Genomic DNA, 20,292 nt, shown 5'->3' on the forward strand with positions numbered 1-20,292 from the left:
CATCACCATGTCCCTGTACAATGCTGCTTGTCTTTGTGACATTTTTACAAGCCCTAAAAAGATTAAAACATGTAAATACAATTTTTGTATATATATATATATATATATATATATATATATATATATATAATGTTTTAATATTAAATGTAAAATATTATTCTGCAACGTATTCTGCCATATTGCACGTTGCAGTTTCTCCCATGCATAAGTAATACACTAGGAGTCTTTCTATATCTATAGTTTTTGGTTATTATCAGTGTTGGAAACTGCTTAAAGGTGCAGTATGTAAGAATGACAACTAGTGGTCGAAATGGGTACTGCAGTCGAATTCAAAATATCAGAGATGGTCGATTCTCCCGCCTCCTCAGACTCGGCGCTCACACGCCTATTAAGCAGCACAACTGTTTCTAACACTGATAATAAATCGGCATATTATAATGATTTCTGACCATGTGACACTGAAGACTGGAGTAATGATGCTGAAAATTCTGCTTTGTATCACAGAAATAAATTTCATTTTAAAGTATATTCAAATACAGTCCCATTATTTTAAATTGTAATAATATTTCACAATATTTATTTTTTTTTCTGTATTTTTGGTCAAATAAATGCAGGCTTGATAAGCAATAAAAGTAAAAATAGTAGAAACATTAAAAATAGTCATGTTTCCAAATATAGTTTTAAATGGGATTATGACGCATGGAAGTTGCATGTATCCACCAAAATGGTTTAGAGCAGGGGTGCCCAATCCTGCTCCTGCCGATCGACTGTCCTGCACAGTTCATCTCCAACCCTAATCAAACACACCTGAAGCAACCAATTAAGGTCTTCAGGATCACTGAAGGACACTGTGCAGGACAGTCGATCGGCAGGAGCAGGATTGGGCACCCCTGGTTTAGAGCTTGCAAGATTGTTAAAGTGCTTTTAAACTTGTGTTTTCTCGAGCTGATATGGGGGCGTTCACAGTTTGCATCGATTGCCTCAGTCATTTGCGTTTGAATAGCGCGCGCTCTCCGTGGGCGGGGTCACATTAAAAATAATTAGATGAGATGAGAACGACTGACATCTCGCTCTTTTCTTACAGATTACATGAACTGAGAATATTTGTTTTTTATATAAATTACTTCATTTAAAAGAAGAGAATTCAAGCTTCATGCCTGTGTGTCTGTATGTCTGTTTGACTGAGTATTCGCTGAGTTATTGTTCATTTTCGGACGCGTTTCAGAATGGACTTCACTGACAGAGAGAAAGCAGAACTCACATCATGTTTATTTTTCTTTATTTGGCAAAAAGCACAACACTTTGTTTTTATTGTGAGTATACACAAAAATAATACACACTTAACAGAATCGATTGATGTATGAAACTTGTTTGTAATATCAAAGTCAACAGAGCAAAATTAATCTCTTTTGAACTGACAAAAAAAAAAGCGAGCTGGTATCGCCGGCGATACCGCCGACCCCAGGGGGTTAAATTTTAGGAACATTTACATAATTCGATCAGTGAGGCGAGTACTGACCTCAGGCATCCTTATCGTGGAGCCCTTCACAGTACGTGCACTTCCTCCCTGTTTGCTTATGCTTTGACACTTCTCTTATACAGCTACGCCATTTATTTCATTAGAAAGCACTGTCACTCCTTGTCCGTTCCACTTCACCCAGGCATCCATTTTTATTTCCATCTTCTTGTCTCTTTCCTCCTTCTTCTGAATAAACAACTTACCTCATCACCATTGTTGTTCTGTTCTCTTGCTTGTCAAAGCGCCTCCTCTGAATTCAATTACCCAACTGTTGTTTTATGATGTTGTCTTGTCAGCTGATGACGGATTCATTATCTCATCACTCCGCTTGACAAGACTGTCACAACGCTCTCTTTGCCTCTTATTCCACTGCTCACACTCCGCTTGTAAATATATCGGCTGGCTCTCTCTTCTCTCCAGTCCTGTCTGTGATCTCCAGTGCCATCCTCATCTCTGAGATCATCGTGCCCTCAGAGTCCAGGAATTCACACAAACCCTGCTGTTGTGATCCTGACAAAAACTCTGTTGTTTTAGTTGACGGCCAGTTAACATCTCTGATATGACTAAATATTTATGCACACTGGCAGAATACGGTTGTCAGTTGTGTGTGTGTTGCTAAATGCAGCTCTGATCTCACACAGTTTTGGTTTCGGTTATTTTTTTGGCTGTCAGTCTGTAATGTTAGGACTGTCAAACTCTCATGAAAAATGGCTGGGAAAAAAGAGTGAGACACAACCCAATATGTGTCGATCACAAACAACAGTGACTAAAATGTTGCTTAAAATATTTATAAACAAATATCACGCCACAAATATTTTTACAAATATAAATTCATGACAGCTGAATTAATTATTCAGCATCTGAACCAGTGTTATTTATATAGTATTATAGTTTTTATATATTTTTTTGAATTAGTTTTCATTTTTATATATTTATGTCATCATTTAAATTTAAATTTAAATTTAATTTTTACTAATTTTGTAATGTGCCCTGGTCATTTTTTATTTTATTTAATTTTTTTATATATATATTACACTTTAGGTTTAATTTATATTGATTGTAGTTTTAGTTTTAGTTTTAGTTTTTCATTTTAATATCTAGATAGTAATTTTAGTGCTTCAGTTTAAACTTATTTCAGTAATTCCTAATTTTTGTTTAGTTTGAGTTTTTCCATCTAATTTCAACTTTATTTCAATTGAAAAAAAAAAGTTGTAATAGTTTGTTTTAGTTAAATGATACAAAAATTTACATGTAAGCTTCCAAATATATAAAATAAATGAAATAATCCTTCAATTAAGCCACTAAAATGAAAATAAAATGTTCACATTTTTATGATTTTTAATAAAAATAGAATATAATATATTGTTATATAATATATTTTAAATGTATATAACAGTTTTTTTGCCTGTGGTTTGAGTTGACTAAAAGTTCATTTTGGACCCTAGAGTTAGTTATATAAGATAATATAGGCCTATACTTACATGTAAGTCTGGTGGGAAAAAATTTCTCATATTTTACAGTGCATTGTGAGACATAAAAAGTGGTACATCAAAAGGCAGTCTTTTCTATTCCTTTTACTTAACCCTCAGACAAGGTCATTTTGTGTTTCATAATGCATTATTCAGTCCTATCTTTTCGTCTCCTGGTTCATTATGCTTGTGTGTTTATGGTGCTTCTCTCTGTTCTTTCAGCAATGTTTTGAATAAAGGGTCTGTGAATTAATTTAGCATTCATTTGGTTGTTAGAAAATAAACCAAAAAAAAAAACCCGCTCTGGGAATAGATCTTGAAGCTATGCACTTCCCTTGTCTTGGTTTGATAATGGCAGCGGGATTGAAGTGAACATTCACTGCAGGAGGTGCTTTGACAGGGGAAAGGTTTCGGGGTGAAGCCAGCTTACTTGCTTGGGCCTTGATTGGTGGTTATTTAGTGGCCTAAGTAAAAAAAAAAAAATATAATCTGGTCCCTAAATATGGCTTTGGGTCCCTTATCGAATCTTACGCTGCAAGGCTTAAAGGTACAATATGCAACATTTTCTGCCGCTAGAGGGCACTACATTCCAAACAACAACAACGGCGTAGCTTGATGACGATGTGAAGGAGCGTGGAATTATGGGAACTGTTGTTTTCAACTCCACTGTGGATGTAAATCAGTCAGACGGGAATCGAAAAATCATGTTCATGGATGAGGTTAAGTTCTATTTTTATAAATGTTGCGTTTAATTTTTTGTGGCGAGGGGGGCGTGGTTCAGCGCGGTCTGTAACGGGAGAGAGAGAAACGAGACGAGCGGGACGTAAGTAGGTCAAGTGCAATTGACGAACACCTGTGTCTTATTGCAGTATTATTGGGTAAATTGGATGCAGAGAAAGAAAACCAGTGGATCCGAGCTCTCATTTTTGAACTGTTTTGTGCCGTCGCGGTTGCCACGGTGAATGCGCGTTGTGCACGACTTTTGTTTGTTTTGTTTTATTTTAATAAAGTACGAGTCCCAGTCACGCCGACCCCTGTCTTCTTCCTTCCTGACTCTTGAACCTTATCACACTTTTATTTCATTAAAATGAATTAACAGCAAGAAAAGTAAGGTTTAATACTAAATTGGTTATCATAGATGTTACTGTATTTGTCGAATTCATTGTTGTGATAACGCGGCGCAGTTTTACGTGTTCTAAACAATTGTTGTAAAAGTACATTCGAACATACCCACATCATTTGCCAAAATACTGATTAATCTTTGTGTATAACACATGCTATATTTATTTACATGGCCATAAACACCAGACGTGATAAACAATGTCAATAAACTAAACACAAACCTAAAGCAATAATACTTTCCTTACATAAACATAACTATTACCGAATGCTACATTTGGAAAATATAAAATTAAGCATGCTTTGTCGACAGAACCAGCTGCAATCGGTAAAGAATAATTGTGTGCAAGCTAACGTTTGTTGCTTGATAGACGCTACAACTACAACTTCCTCATTTGTCCAGGACTCCACGCAGTACAAGCGGAAACCAAGGGTAACGCGGATATGACGCAATTGACTGGCGACTCCCAGCTCATCCCTGCTCTAACGCCACGTTTCCTTGGTTAAAATCGCAATTTTCTCACGATTTAAAAATAGTTGGAAACATTTGGGATATTGTAAGTAATCAACTTAACAAAATATATAACACTGGCCTTGAGATTTTGGGATATTTTAATGCAAAAATCTTACATATTGTACCTTTAATGCTTTTTTTTTTTTTTTTTTTTTTTGCTTTTCTTTTTATTGTAATGTCGGTAGTATATGTAAATGAAGAATGTTTAATCTCTCTCAGTGTTACCTGGACAGAGTAATTCACGTTTGTTTGTCAGCAAAAGTCCGCCGGATGACACGAAACACACCATCCAGTGAATTTTTAACAGCTCCAAGGCTTTCGTGAAAACTACAGATAATACTGAACTGCAACATGCCCAGTGCATTATGGGTGTTAAAGTTTTCCTATACCTATTTGACAAAAGGGAAGGCAACAGCCTCTTTTCTCTGTTTTCTCTAGTCTGGAAGCACTGATTTAAAAATGTTTATTTTGTATAGGCATACAAGTTTTATTGAAAGCCCATTTGCCAGCGGTGAAGTACTCCTTTAAGACACGACTTGTATCTGATATCTGTGATTGATCACTTTTAGCAACACTGTTGACCCTCTGGTTTAGAATGTCTGTGCTGTTTAAAAATCATTTATATAATTCATGTCAATCTGCACAAGATCTGATTCACTTGCACTTAATAGACTCACAGAGATGGATTATTTTCTTAAAAAAAATTTTTCGTTTATCTGAAGAAAGTTGTTTACCTGGGGGTGGCATGAGGCAGATGCGAAAAAACAATCAGATCTTGTGCAGGTTATTGTGTTTATATATATATGCAGCAATATCTGTGTTAGATGTGAGTAAAAAGATTTTTTTCATGGCAGTGTAAATGAAGCATACGTCTAGAGAATGTATATTATTGTCTGCCAGACAATAATAAGTCTCATCTTTTACGAAAACAACAACAACACGCATGATTTAAGGTATCATTCATGAAAGCAGCACAAAGTTTAGGGTTATAGTTTTGTTCACATCCCTATATGAATCTATTAGCAGTAGTCAAGTCAAGTGGATTTATTGTCAGAAGTATATTGTATAAAGTATTGTATTTGTATTAGACGCTCAAACCAACTTCTTTTGAAGCATTTTTCTTCAGTTGAACATGTATTTGTGTAAAACGATCTTCTCTATTGTGTTTAATTGCAGGCAATGAGTTCGGCCATCCAGAATGGCTGGATTTTCCACGAGTCGGCAACAACGAGAGTTATCATTACGCCCGCCGGCAGTTCAACCTTCTGGACACGGATCACCTGCGTTACATTCAGCTGTACTCTTTCGACCGAGACATGAACCGCACGGAGGACAAGTACGGCTGGCTGGCTGCTCCCCCGGTGAGAGAAGATTCACCCCATACAGTTTCCCTCTCTTACCCTGTCTTTCTTCGCAGTGCCAATAAATACAGCTTACTGTTCTTCCTTTATCAGTCGAGCTCTGCGCGTAAAACCACAGTTTGGCTTTCTTTTAGTCATCTTCCATGTTCTCAATTGTAACTCGTTGTAACTCCCTTTATATGCAGCATAAAAGCATCTTTGTCACCAGAACATCTGCCGTTTCACTAAAACAACTATTAGTCCCTAACCAGCCCTGCAATCTCATTACTCAGTTGCTTTTTAAACAAATTCCTACCCTACCATATGGAAAATCCGTATATGAGTCATAACCTGAGGAAAACAACTCCTGCAGCAGCATGAAGGAATGAATAGACTGATTTACTGCTGTCGGCCGTGAAGGAGGAAAAGATGGAAGGTAGTGACAGCTTGTCTTAATACAATGTTCTGGGTAAAAACCGCAAACGCTATCGTCAGCATTCGAGCCATGAAGGATAGAAAATCATTTTGTCGCTGAGTTCATAAAAATCATATCCCCTTTAATAGTTTTAGCTTTAGTTAAGGATGACAACACTGGCGTCCTGACCCATAGAGTTCCATTGTATGTTACTTTTACATGTGGTTGTGTCAGTCTGACCGTCATCGAGATGATCATGCAAATGAAGGGATTTGGCAGGGATTATATGGCAGACTGTGTAAATGATTCACTGAAGAAGATTCACTTCCTCCTGTGATCCGCAGCTCATTTTACACCTGCCTCACCTTGTCTGTGTTTTACTTTGACCTTGCCACGTTGTTTTATAGATGATGACTGTGAGCATGTTTGAAAGAATAGGCAAGACTTTTTTTTTTTTCAAAGCTCAAGTCAGATTTGACTTTCTGTGGTGCAAAAATACATAAAGCATTTAAATCACTGAAAATTGCCCAATCAATCAATCAATCAATCAATCACAATCAATCAATCAATCAATTAATAAAAAGCAATGCTGCTTTGCATCACCCTCATGAAAACTGTATCATTTTGGATGTGGGATGACAAGGATGCTTAAAACTGTCAAGTCACATGAAAGCCTGGCCAAAAAATGATCTCCGCACAATTTGGCATGTTTCATTGTGTTATGACAAGTAAAACAATTGACTCCAAGCACAACGATTTGCAGCGTCTCAGTCTCACAGGATTAGTTTTACTATATATATATGTGTGTGTGTAAATGAATTGTTACTTCAGATGTTATCTGTAATGTTTACGGTCTTTGCAGAGAGGAAGTGTCTCGTCCGCCCGCCGAGCTGATGTCCACTACTGTAATGAATATGAACATAACTTTTAAATAAACAGGGGAAATTCCTGACTTTAAACAAAAAACAATTTGCATGCTTAGGGCGTTTGCACTGTAAGAATATACAGGGAGACTTTAGATATAAAAACGGTGTCTTGATAGGCAATGTTTTCTCAGTGAAATCACACAATTTCCTATAAATTCAATAGAACGCGTGAGCTTTCTAGGGAATACCAATATGGCGGCGCGGTGCGGTGCGGTGGCTTAACTTTCTATGACGTCATGAACAATCCAGTTCTTTATATACGTAGATCAATGATGTAAACATTTGAGAAAGAAAGCGCATGTGTAACAGTATAATGGATCCGTGCGTCGTCTTAAAGTGACAGCAGAGATTATGAGATAATATAAAAAAAGATCTAAATGACTATATATATATATATATATATATATGTATGTATGTATGTATGTATGTATATGCAATTGGAACAATGGACTTGAATCTTGTTCAGATCATCATATTGATAACGTGATCTCAGTTCTATTTAAAAATGTTCACCTTCTTTTGTTTGGGAGAGGAAACAATCTCAGAAGACTCTAATGAGAGGCCTTTAGAAAAAATGAGCTGATCTTTGAGCACATCTTGGGTGTCTGACGTTTGTAATTGCTGTGTAACATCCTTGTCTTTTCTAAGGTATATAATCGACAGTAAAAACATTGGCACCCACTCAGATACCCAACTCTCTCTCCACAGCTCTGACAGAGTGGTAACAAAGTATCGCTCCAGTGAGAGGAGCGTATGTGTGTGTGAACTGAATTCTTTATTCCTTCCTCAGTTTCTTTTTTTGAGCTGCTGCTAATGCAGTCTGTGGATGGACACTGGGGTGGGACAGTGTGTGGAATAGGGTGGGACAGTGGAACACCTTTTTTAATAATTAAAAATATATATATATATATTAATAAATAATACATAAATAAATGCTGTTCTTTTGAACTTTCTGTTCATCAAAGAAAAATAAAAGCATCACAGTTTCTACAAAAATATTAAGCAGCACAACTGTTGCGTCACAGGAATAAATTAATTTTAAAATATATTAAAATAGAAAACAGTTCAAGTTGTATTATTAATTAAATATATAGTGTTGATAATGAAATATATTTAATTATATAATATTAGTTTGTCTGACGAGAGTTGACAGATGTGAACACGATAGATTTTTGTTGCGATGATAACAAAACGGATAAATTCACCCTAGAGAAGTCACTTTTCATGTCACATTTTTATTAATCTTGATTTCTCACAACTTGTGTGCTTTTTCTGGGCGAGTGGGAGTGAACGGCTACGCTAATAGAGTCTCATGAACGTGCAGCCGTGTACAGAAGACCAACGGCCAAGGTCAGGATTTTTTCGTTAAACAATACATTATATTTTGATTTGTTTTTCACCAAACCTTATCATATTCCTCCAAAACAATTGGAATATATGACACGTGTAGCATCGGATCATCCTGTGATACTTTTGCATCTGTCAACCAGCATAACAAAAAAAAATTCTGTAGAGAATCTCCTAAGAAAAAAGGCTGTATAGCATTAGAACAACACCAGGGTGAGTAAATTATGACTTGATTTTCATTTTATGGTAAACTATCCTTTTAAAACGATTAAAAAGCGTATAACACATGCTGTTTCAAGACATGTCAGCAAATTCTGAATGCCAAATGATTGCAGACATTTCTAATTGGCTAAAAAAAATGTGTGGTATTCCCCAAATAAAATCTCACTCAGACCCATAAATTGTGAGACAAGGAAGCATTACGAAACTAGCCAAATGAGATAATCTTTCAGAAACTTATTTAAAATCACTGCAGCATTCGCCATGTTGCTTTATTATGTCCATGATATTATAAACTTGATCTCTAGCAGAAATCACAACAACTGTATCAAGAATTTTCGAGATATCCTCCGGCCCTGCAGGGGACTTCACTTGAAAAGCCGGTTTCATGAGCCACCCGCTAATTTGAAACGTTATCTCAGCAGGCTTCTAAAGACTAAAGCTGTGATTTTGAGCCAAGCAATGTTTACGTGCCGCTCCAATCATACAGAATGCCCGCTGTGCAGCAAACAGGGCCGCTGTTCAGTTACTCATCTCTGCTCCTGCTTTCTGTCTGTCTGTGCTGAGGGCCAGTCATACAATATTTACAGTACGTTCACTACTGCACACAGCGGGTCATATACAATATGTCTTGACACGAGCAGCTCAAATTCTCTAGTTCTGTGGATTTTTTCAAAATAGTTTTGTTTACATCAGTTTTTGTATTTTAGAGTCAGCGTGAAATTTTAAAGTGAGTGGACCTTAGTGAAATACACTGAACTTCAGTGCCTGCTCTCATTTTACGATACATAAGATAAAAATAGTGATGCAGACAGCTAAAAAAAATGGCATTATCAGTTTTTGGCTGAAAGAGAAAAGGCTCAAAAATATGAGCTGAAAATAAATGCCTAAATCGAAAATAAAAATGTGATTTTGCTAGAAAATGTGATCTGTTAAGCATCATACATAACAAATAGTCTTGTGCCATATATCATTGCAAAAGTCTCAACTAGCAGAATACAACAAGAATAATCGTTTCATGTAGAGACCAGCCGATACAACCGTATACGCATGCAGCTTTTAGGCCGCGTTTTGGTTTGTAGCCTCATCAAACATTGACAGCTCTTGTATTCACAATTCGCCATAGAATAGAAGCACACAACTGGAATATCACATGCAAGTAGTTCTTATGTTCATGTATTTGAGTGATTATTGTCAAGTATGCAGAATTTCTCTTCTTTCCCACAAAAAAAAAACAATTTTGTCTCTCATTTGCTTGTATGGACGAGCCATCAATCTGAGTGGGTCAGTGCCGGCCTAATCCTTATACACCACTGATTGTATATAAGAGTGAGTTTATATCTCACAATTCTGACTTCATTTTTTGCAATTCTGTTTTGTTGTTTTTGTTGTTTTTTTTGTGAGATATAAACTCGTAATTGTGAGTTATAAAGTCCGAATTGTGACAAACTCGCAATTGTGAGGGAAAAAAAATTGCATTTTTTTTATTTTCTATTCTGTGGTGGAAACTAGTTGTTATAGAAACTAGTCGTAGTCGCGTTGCCAAACCTTCAGACTGACGGCAGAAGGTCTGGACTTCATGGCAACATTCATTGGCCAAAGGCCGCCCAAAAGTTCATCTGATTGACATGTAAAACAACCAGTGACGGTTTGTTTTGTTCAGCATCATGTTTAGAGGCGTGGAAATGTAAAGTCATTTTAACGTATTTTATGCCGTGAATTTCACATATATCATATGCTTTTGAAAATCCAGCGTTTAGTTGATCATGATAAGCACTCACTGTCACAGTTGGAAACACAACGGATTTTTTCGTCCATGAGGGGGCTTGGCTTCATGACGACTTTGTTTCCGTGCGGAACGTTAAAGAACACGACGCGCTCATCTCCCGGAATTCCTGTAGAATTCATCCAATCAAATCAAATGACGACTTAGAAACTCATGAAGTGTTTCCAATTTTGTGTGCCACATGCATTGAACGTTAGGCCAACATCGAAGGCTGAGACACACTACCTGTGATTCTTACACTTTTATAGGACACTCGTGTCCCTCCTTTGAGAACACCTTATTCGTAAGCATACTTTTAGCTATGAAATGAGACCAGGCATGACGGGAAACTCTATTAAAACACTAAAGCTGATTGTGTATGCACTAAGGGATATAGTTCCAGCACTCCATAATACACATTATCTCCTGTGCACCAGTTTGGCGCCAGTATATCATGACAATGAAGAGCATTGCCTCACCTCCTTACTCATATGTCTACTTCAAAAGATCCGCTTTTGTGCCAGCCATGTCGATGAAAATATAACCCCTCAGATCGAGACTATTTACAGTAAACTCCTCCAAAATGCAAGACTCATGTTACTGTTGCAAAGAATGAGGACTGGCTACTGGAATTACATGTATCCTTCCTTCGATCCTTGTAATTTGCAAATGAGTTATAGTGAATTTGCTAGAAGCATGTTTTGTGCTAGATTTATGTGGTTAAATCCACATTATGAAAAATGAAAGGTAGTTTTGTAGGACTGACCAGCAGTAATGACTGTTTTTCATAAATGAGATGATACAAATATGTGGCTGACACTATTGGTTACTGCACATTTTAAAACCAAATAAAGACACTGGCATGTATAGACAGAAATGTGAAGGTTACATTCAATACTGGGGTTTGTTTTACATTCTTTATAACATTCTCTAATTAATCTTTAAAGTAATTCAGGTCATTTGTGATGTGGACTTTATGGAGCATAAGCTAAGTATGAATGCTGCAGAAAATACAACACGTTCTCATTCCCAACTCGTCACATATGGACGCTTGGTCAGGACACCTTGGCGTCACTCTTAACGCACCCTTTAGCGACATTTTTCGACGTGCAGGGTACTCCATTGCTTTTAATGAGAAACCTTTGGCGTCATGCACAGACACGATGAGCATGGGAATTTTATCGTCATAATAAAACAGCTCCGACTCGCAGAGGAATGGACTCTACAAGACCCCTGAAGGTGTCGTGTGTCTGTATCTGGCACCAAGACATTAGCAACAGATCCTTCAAGTCCCGTATGTTGTGAGGTGGAGCCGCTGTGGATTGATCTTGTTGGTCCAGCACATCCCACAAAGGCTTAAAGTCCACGTGAACCGGAAGTTGCAAACGACTTTTCTCCAGTGTTGTGACGTATTTCCCAGTGAAACAGAATATTGAACAGAGGGCAGGGTTTTACTCTAGCGCTCCTCCTCTCCATCTCTTGCTCATAGCAGACTTACGGTTTGAGGGGAGTGGTTAAGCGTTTCCCAAACCAAGCCGTCAAACCTACGTCATCAGAGAAGGAACGCCATTCCAGACCGGAAGTAACTTTTCAGACTTTGATTAAAGATTACGACGGCAAACCATTTTTTTCTGTGTATTAACTTGCACGGATTAATTTTTCACCACAAGACTAGTAATATGCGCTAACAAAGTAAATAGGGTAAATTTTGATTTCAGTTGGACTTTAACTGGATTGAGATCTGGGGAATTTGGAGGCCAGTGCAACACCTTGAACTCTTTATCATGTTCCTCAAACCATTCCTGAAGAATGTGTGCAGTGTGGCAGGAGCTTTATCCGGCTGAAAGAGCCACTTCCACCAGTGACACCATTGTCATGAAGGGCTGTACCTGCTCTGCAACAATGTTTAGGTAGGTGGCAATTGTCAAACTTATGTCCTCATGAATGGCCGAACCCAGGGTTTCCCAGCAGAACATTGACCAGATCATCACACTCCCTCCACCGGCTTATCGTCTTCCCACAGTGCATTCTGCTGTCATCACTTCCCCAGGTAAACAGCGCACACAGAGGACTTTTGGTCTGTGTGCAATGCACTGTGTGTTGTGACACATTTCTCCCATAACCTTATAAATCTTTAATATTTTGTGTGACTTGTTGCACAGTAGACCTTCTGTTGGCTCAAACCAGACAGGATAGCCTTCATTATCCTCGTGCATCAATGACCCTTGGGTGGTAAAATGTGATGTCGAGAGGTCCTGACCAAGCATCCTTAATGCAAATGAATCCTGAGTAAAACTAACTATTCTTGCTCCCTTCATCTGGATCTCCTATCTGTTCAATACGAGGGTTTCTTATCTCTCTTTCGAACTCATATCCCAAATTGACTGACGGTCTGGGCCACCAAAAATAGCGGGGCAGAGTGACATTGATAATCTCTGTTAATGGCACATTACAGACTGGTATTTCTGCTGGAAACCAGCAGCTGAATCATTCGCAGTCGTCTGCCGCTGACAGCTGGAGTTTTGCCCCTAGAGTGTCATCTCTGGATTTCAGTTGAATAAAAAAAAATCTGCTCTTCAAAAGTTTGGAGTTTGAGAAGTTTGACGGGTCTGTGTTTTGCAGGAGAAAGATCTTCAGTGGAAGGAATCCTTTGAAAATATTTTTCTATATTAGAAGGGAAATATTTTCGATGTTTATTTTATGTGAAATTATATGGTTGCAAAAATAAGCGGATCTGGGCCACCAAATCTCCAATATACGGTACAATTAGAAATAAACACTACTTAAAAATAATAAGTCATAAAGCAAAAATACATAAATGTTTAATTTGAATTTAACACAAAGAATGTGTCATTCCTAAAGTTTTTTTTATTCTATTTATGTATTTATTTGTTTGTCTGTTTATTAGATATACATACATAAATGATAAATGACTGGTGAAGTGTAATACATTCTTTAATTGGTTTTATCTTGTATTTAATCTGTTATCCTTTAGCAAAATGAAGCTTATTGCATACTTAAAAATTTTACTTTCTGTAAGACTTTTATTTATAAATAATGATTTCAAATAATAAATCACAAAGGAAAAATACCTAAATGTTTATTTTTATTTTTACGCTTACTTTCCTTTTCCTTTTAAGAGTCATTCCCAATGTTGTTCTCTTAGAAATATTTATTTTGCACTAATTAACATTATTAACTAATCAACAATTTTATTGATTGATTTATTATAATAACTTAAGGGTTGTAATATGTAATATATTTTATTTATATATTATTTTATACATTATGAATAATATATACATGTTTTTTCATATACATAAACAATAAATGAATGGTAAATAAGTGTAATACATTTTATTTATTATCATTTTCTATTTTTATTGTCTCTTCTTTAATAGTTTTTTTTATCTTTTATTTAATCTGTTCTTTTTTTATCCAAAAAAAGGTCATCTTTTTATCTTAACTTCTTGCATACTATGAAAGTTCAGTGCAACGAGAGACTTCCTGTAAGACCATCCATCTTACAGAAGAGCGGTTTAATAACATCGGGAATGATTAGCAATGAGTTCATACACAGGGCATTAAAAGTTGTGGGATTTTCAGCAATATCCGTACAGATAGGAGCCGTAACGTTACTGCTAAAGATCAAACATGCATAGGCTGAGATACAGAATGTGTGATTAAAAGCACACAAATCTCATGCAATCCCACTGCTTAATCTTTGATCTCGGTCTCTCTCTCTCTATAGGCTTACGTCAGCGCCAAGCACGAGGGAGACAAGGTGATAGTCTTCGAGAGGGCTAACGTCATCTTCATCTTCAACTTCCACCCGACCAACAGCTACAGCAACTATAGAGTCGCTGCGGGGCCGGCGGGGAAGTATCCTTCACTTCTGCTGAGCTCTTCATGCTGTAATGCTCACTCAGGACGCAGATGCTGCTGGGAAGTCTGTTGTAGGGCTCAAACTGAGTATTTCTGAACTAAAATAAAACTAAAACTTAAAAGAAATATTAAAAATACATAACAAACATAACAAAATAACTAAAACAAAAATTGTAATGTAAACTACACATCTAAAAACTAGTATTGTAATAGTTACCAAAATAAAACTAGTTATAAACAGCTGTTAAGGTAATGTTATTTCATTTTAATAATTAAAATTAAATATAAAAATTAGATGAAAAAAACTTAAACGAAAATTTGAAAGTACTAAAATAAAAATTTTAAATAAAGCTAAGAATAAAAAAATTAAAGCTAAGGTAGAAATATTCAAAAATTAATAAAAATTGCATAACAACTATAATATATATATTATTGCATAACAAATTTACTAAAACTTAAACTAAAATTACTGTGTACACTACAAATCTAAAAATAAAATGTAATTCAAAATATTAATAAATACTATAATATCATATAAACAATACCAAAATAACACTACTTATAAACAGCTGTTATTGTAAAATTACATAACAATTAATTACATTCATTGAAATAAAGGTGATATAAAATGAAAAACAAATACTAGATGAAAATTAAAAAAAAAAAAAAAAAAAACTTGAATGAAAATTAGAAAATAACTGAAATAAATAAATTAAGGCTAAATAGAAATATTAAAACCGAATAAATACGACAAAACATAATAAAATTTCTAAAACTGGAATAAAAATGAAGCTAAATACAAATATTAAAAAAAATATCACAACGCATATAAGAAAATCGCTAAAATTTAAACTAAAATTACAGTGTAAACTGTAAATATATTCAAAATATGAATAAATGCTATAGTATAAATAATACCAAAATAGCATGAATAATTGTAGGTTCCATAACAAAATTAATTGAAATAAAGCTGAAAAATAATGAAAAACTGAAACTTAAAAAGCATAAACGGAAATTAGAAAGTAGGCTACTAAAATTACTAAAACTGAAATAAAAATAAATTAAAGCTAAATATAAATCTTTAAAAAAAATACATATATATGACAGAGCACATAACAAAATTGCTTAATCTTATACTAAAATTACAATGTAAACTACAAATGTACAAATAAAAATTAATTCAAAATATAAAGTAATACTATAATATAAAAAATACCAAAATAGCACAAATTTCATAACAGCTATGCTTCATTAATTTAAATAAACCTGAAAAATGATGAAAAACAAGTACTAGATGAAAAACTGAAACTTAAAAAGCTTAAACAAAAAATAAAAAGTATATATATGTATATATATTAAATGTAAATTAGAGCTAAGTGTAATGTTTAAAAACTAACAAAAATGACAAAGCACATAACAAAATTGTTAAAATCTAAACCAAAATTACAATGTAAACAACAAATATAAAAATTCAAAATCTTTATAAATACTATAATATAGCTAATACCAAAATAACACTAATTATTAACAACTGTTATGGTAAAATACTGTTATTGTTTGCTCATCCTCGTTCATTTTGAATATTGAATATTCAACTCAAAAACTCAAAATCATTTTGAATATTGAATATTATACTGGTCAAAAAGCACCATAAAAGTGGTCCGTATGACTTGCAAGGCCATGCAATAGCTTTTGACCCAAAGTAAATTATAATGCAGAAAAATATGTGCTCAAAAACATTAACACCACATCTCACCCAGAGTCATTTGTAGTCTTAAGCTGTGCATTATTTTTTCCATAACATGAATCTCCCTCATGGTCCGTAACCATCCCTCAAATGTCCGAGGCATTTTCTGAAGCTTTTTAATTGTGATGTTCTTCTTTGCAGCTACTAGGAGTATTCTTAGTAGCACACAAAAGCTTTTGTGTGACAAAATGGCCAAAATGGCCACGATTTGAATTTGCAGTGACATGAGGGAGAGTAAATGAGGTTCATTGAAATGTTTGATTGTGTACAGCGGGGTTATCTGCATCCGTGCCGCTGTGAAACTGCAGAAACCAGCTTTCAGATGCAAACAGCTGAGGAGCTGCAGAAATAGCTGTCATTATAAACACGCAGGAGAATTTGCCACACATTACAGTGTGTGTGTGTGTGTACCAGCGTGTTTGTGTGTCGGCATGGTATCCGTGCTCGAGCGATGAGAGTTGAAGTGGAGCGTCCAATTAGAGCAGAAGACAGATGAAAGTGCCTTTCTGTTTCACAAGAGGTAAACAAGCCTGACCCAACAAGTCCAGAGTGCTTTTTCATTAAAGCATCTCGCACACATACATCTGTGCTTATGCATCCATAAATCTCACAGTCTTCTGCTAGACTGTATCAGATGAGTCGGGGCAAAGTCACTGTATGTTACGATGAGAAGGAGAATAAGGCTCTTGTATGTTTTGTAGGTTTAGGGGGTGGTGTGTTCACAGTGATGCTTCCCTGGACCCTTTTACACTGGGTAGTAATGTTACATTCAACACCATCCTGACCCTTACCCATAATTCCATATGACTGTCCTTGTGATTGTCTCTGATCTTTGTCTGTAGTTCATTTATTTCATTTTACTGTTTTGATTTGGTCAATCAAAACACCAGTATATTGCAGATAATGCCCTTAATAATAATAATTATTATTATTATTATGTTATTATTATTATTATTTGGGGTATTAGCTGCAATATAGTATAGTGTACCACTATTCTACACTGAAATATTATTATTAGTTGTAGTAGTATTATTGGTTTATAGTAATAATCATAATAATAAAAATAATATAATAAACAAATAATAATAATAAACCAACAATAATAATCCTAGAATAATAATAAACCAATAATAAAAACTAAAAAAAATAAACCATGGGTAGATCCATCAGGGTAGAATAGTGGTATGATGATTGCCGCTCATACCCTGAATAATAATAATGCATATTTATTAATAATACTTTTAATAATTTAATGATTTTAATAATTGTATTATTACAAATTAACATGAAAACAGAATCTGTCTTATTTGTTTGTTTGGTTATCCAAAGAAGTGTATTAAATAAATAAGTGATTAATTATATAATAATACATTCACAATATTATAATTAAAGTTTATTTTCTCTTTTTTAATTGACTTTTGCACAAAAAAAATATCTGATTTGGCCCACAACTCTGCCACTTTACAGCTAACACTCTTATTAATAATAATGATAATAATAAATAATGAAGACTGTTGCCATTCCCAGTTTTTTTATGTATTATTTAACAAAACAAGTTTATTAAATAAGTAAATGATCAATAATTTAACTTTACATCCTTTGTATTATTATTTCAGTGTTTTATTTTCTGCGGAGAATCTCTTACTTGTTGGTAAAAAAAAAAAAGATGATCTTTGACATTGCATGCAAATCAGGCATATTTATTTCATTGGACTGTTCCAAAAATAAGATGATTTGTGCCAGCAGTGCACCACTATATTGCAGATAATACCCTAAATAATCATAATAATAATAATAACTGGAATCATTACCAATATTAAATCATTGATTTAAAGATTAATGATTAAATAATATGTTTATGTTTTAATTTTAGTTTCTTTTAGTTTTTAATGTCTGTTCAAGTGACCATGAATTTTACCACAAACATGATATTTCAAAATTTCGGTTGAATGCATGTTGGCCACTTAATGTTGTCATTGTTTTGTAATATCAGGCAAACTGGAGAAGTTACATGTACTAAATTACTTCTTTTTTTTTCTTCTTTTTTTTTAAGGCTGAGTAGTTCACATGACAGTTGAGCTGTTTTTTGTCATCTGGAATGGTTATGATGCATTAGTGATGTGGCCAAATGCATCCTTGAAAAATTGGAGCCCAAAATATATTGGCCCCCGTTTACACTTCAATACCAGGTGTTTAAATGCGAGGTTTTTTTGTTGTTGTCTGTTTACACATGAAAAACACCTTGGCTTGAGCTCCCGCCACGTCTATAATGACAGATAAAAAACCCATATTTGTGTAAACAAGTGGAGCTACAGGTATAAGCCAAACAAAAAAAGCTTCAGGAGGAGGACGTAGTCATGCATTTGTTGTCTAGAAAGAGACAAAGCACTTCAAAGCCTTAAAAAGTCACTCGTCCTTTCAGTAGGATGAGCATCGTTTTTGTTCCTTAGACTCTTTCTCTCTTTTCAAACTGGAAGACAAAGTTTCCCCTGAGTTAAGCACTCCACCACAAACATCAGCCATTAAAATTCTGTCGACATCAGCTTTTGACAACAGCTCAAACCTTCGATGCATTTCTTTTCCCTAAATCTTTGGTTCTCTGCTTTCAATGGGTGCGTTCTTCGGGTGCTTTTATCCGTTCAGATGGATGGAGTATTGCAAATCCCAGTTTGGTGCACTTCCTGTCAGGCCTGATGTGTCTTTGATACGCTGCGTGCCATCAGGCGTCTGTGATTGTGTCAGGTCATCATTCTCCTATTATCTGTCAGGGGCATTTACCTGAACGCCACTCTAAATAATTCAACCATATCAGCATTCCTCCTTGAATCTGTAGCTCGCGTGTCCTCAGGCAAAACAGCTGCACGCTTTACTACTGAAAGATTCTTGATGACTTTATTCCCCCCAAAAACTGCTTAATGAATCTGATAGAGGATGGAAAGGAGAAAAGTGCATTTCGATAGTATGAGGCAGAACACTGTGATCTCAGGGGAACGACTGCGCTATTGAAGATGAAAGTGTTGTAAGAAGGGTCAGTCTTTGGGTCACGTGGGCATGTTATGGTTGAGAGTTATGAGTTTCTTGAAATGATGACTGGCTAAAAATCATTGCAGAAGCTTCATACACATCTGAAACTGAATGATATATTAGAAGCATTCCTTACACACAAAAGGTTTGGGGTCGTTATGGATTTTTAATGTTTTTGAAAGAAGACTCTTACGCTCACCAAGGCTGAAAAATAAAGTAAAAACAGTGACAATGTGAAAAATTATTTGAATTTAAAATAAATATATTCCTTTGATGGCAAAGCTGAATTTTCAGCATCATTAATCCAGTCTTCAGTGCCCCAGCTTTGCTGCTCAAAAAACATTTCTTATTATTATGAATGTTGAAAATGGTTGTGCTGCTTACTGTTTTTGTGATAAGAATCTGTGAAAACACATTATTTTTCACATATTTGCCATTGTTGCAGCACCTCTCTTCTTCAGTCAGTAACACTCTGTTTAGTTCTTGTCTCTATGAAAGTTTCAGAAATGCCACTCCCCTTCAACACACCTCTAACGAGCCTGATGGAGAACATAATATGCCACATTTTCAACCCTGATATCCATTGTGGGTAACACAATCTTTATTTCATGCATTTTGTCCATTAATTTTATGTGTATTGCTAGAAAATTACATAATCACACAAATCAAGGTTTTAAACTATGTAAAGTCCCCACCAAAAAAAAAAAAAAAGTTGCTGCCTTAAGTTTTTGAGTACAATCAACTTAGATGTATTAGTCATTTAGTTCTGGCATGAAACTCTAGATGGTCTAGGCTAATAGGTCTTTAACGTATTGGTAGCAATCATGTCATTATCTGCATAGCACAGCTGATTGGCTGCTTTTGCATCAATGGCCAATGAGCTCAAACATTCAAATACTTGGCATTGTTTGCTGTCGCACACTTTCAGAACCAGCGTAGAAGATCTATTCCGCCAAGACCAAATACATTAACATTGCCATAACCATTACTATGTCTATCTCTA

The 20,292-nt window shown here is 35.2% G+C and overlaps 1 protein-coding gene across 1 annotated transcript in view; it reads left to right on the forward strand.

The window, feature by feature from the left end:
- gbe1b (glucan (1,4-alpha-), branching enzyme 1b) overlaps nt 1–20,292 on the forward strand; it is a 134,578-nt gene that overhangs the window by 92,687 nt on the left and 21,599 nt on the right. Inside the window, exons 13-14 of the mRNA XM_084126694.1 lie at nt 5,798–5,982; nt 14,385–14,515. Coding sequence (XP_083982820.1) covers nt 5,798–5,982; nt 14,385–14,515 — 316 coding nt within the window. The remainder of the gene's footprint in view (nt 1–5,797; nt 5,983–14,384; nt 14,516–20,292) is intronic.

The sequence above is a fragment of the Abramis brama genome, assembly GCF_963993115.1.
Source record: "Abramis brama genome assembly, chromosome: 10".
In the NCBI taxonomy this organism is placed as follows: Eukaryota; Metazoa; Chordata; class Actinopteri; order Cypriniformes; family Leuciscidae; genus Abramis; species Abramis brama.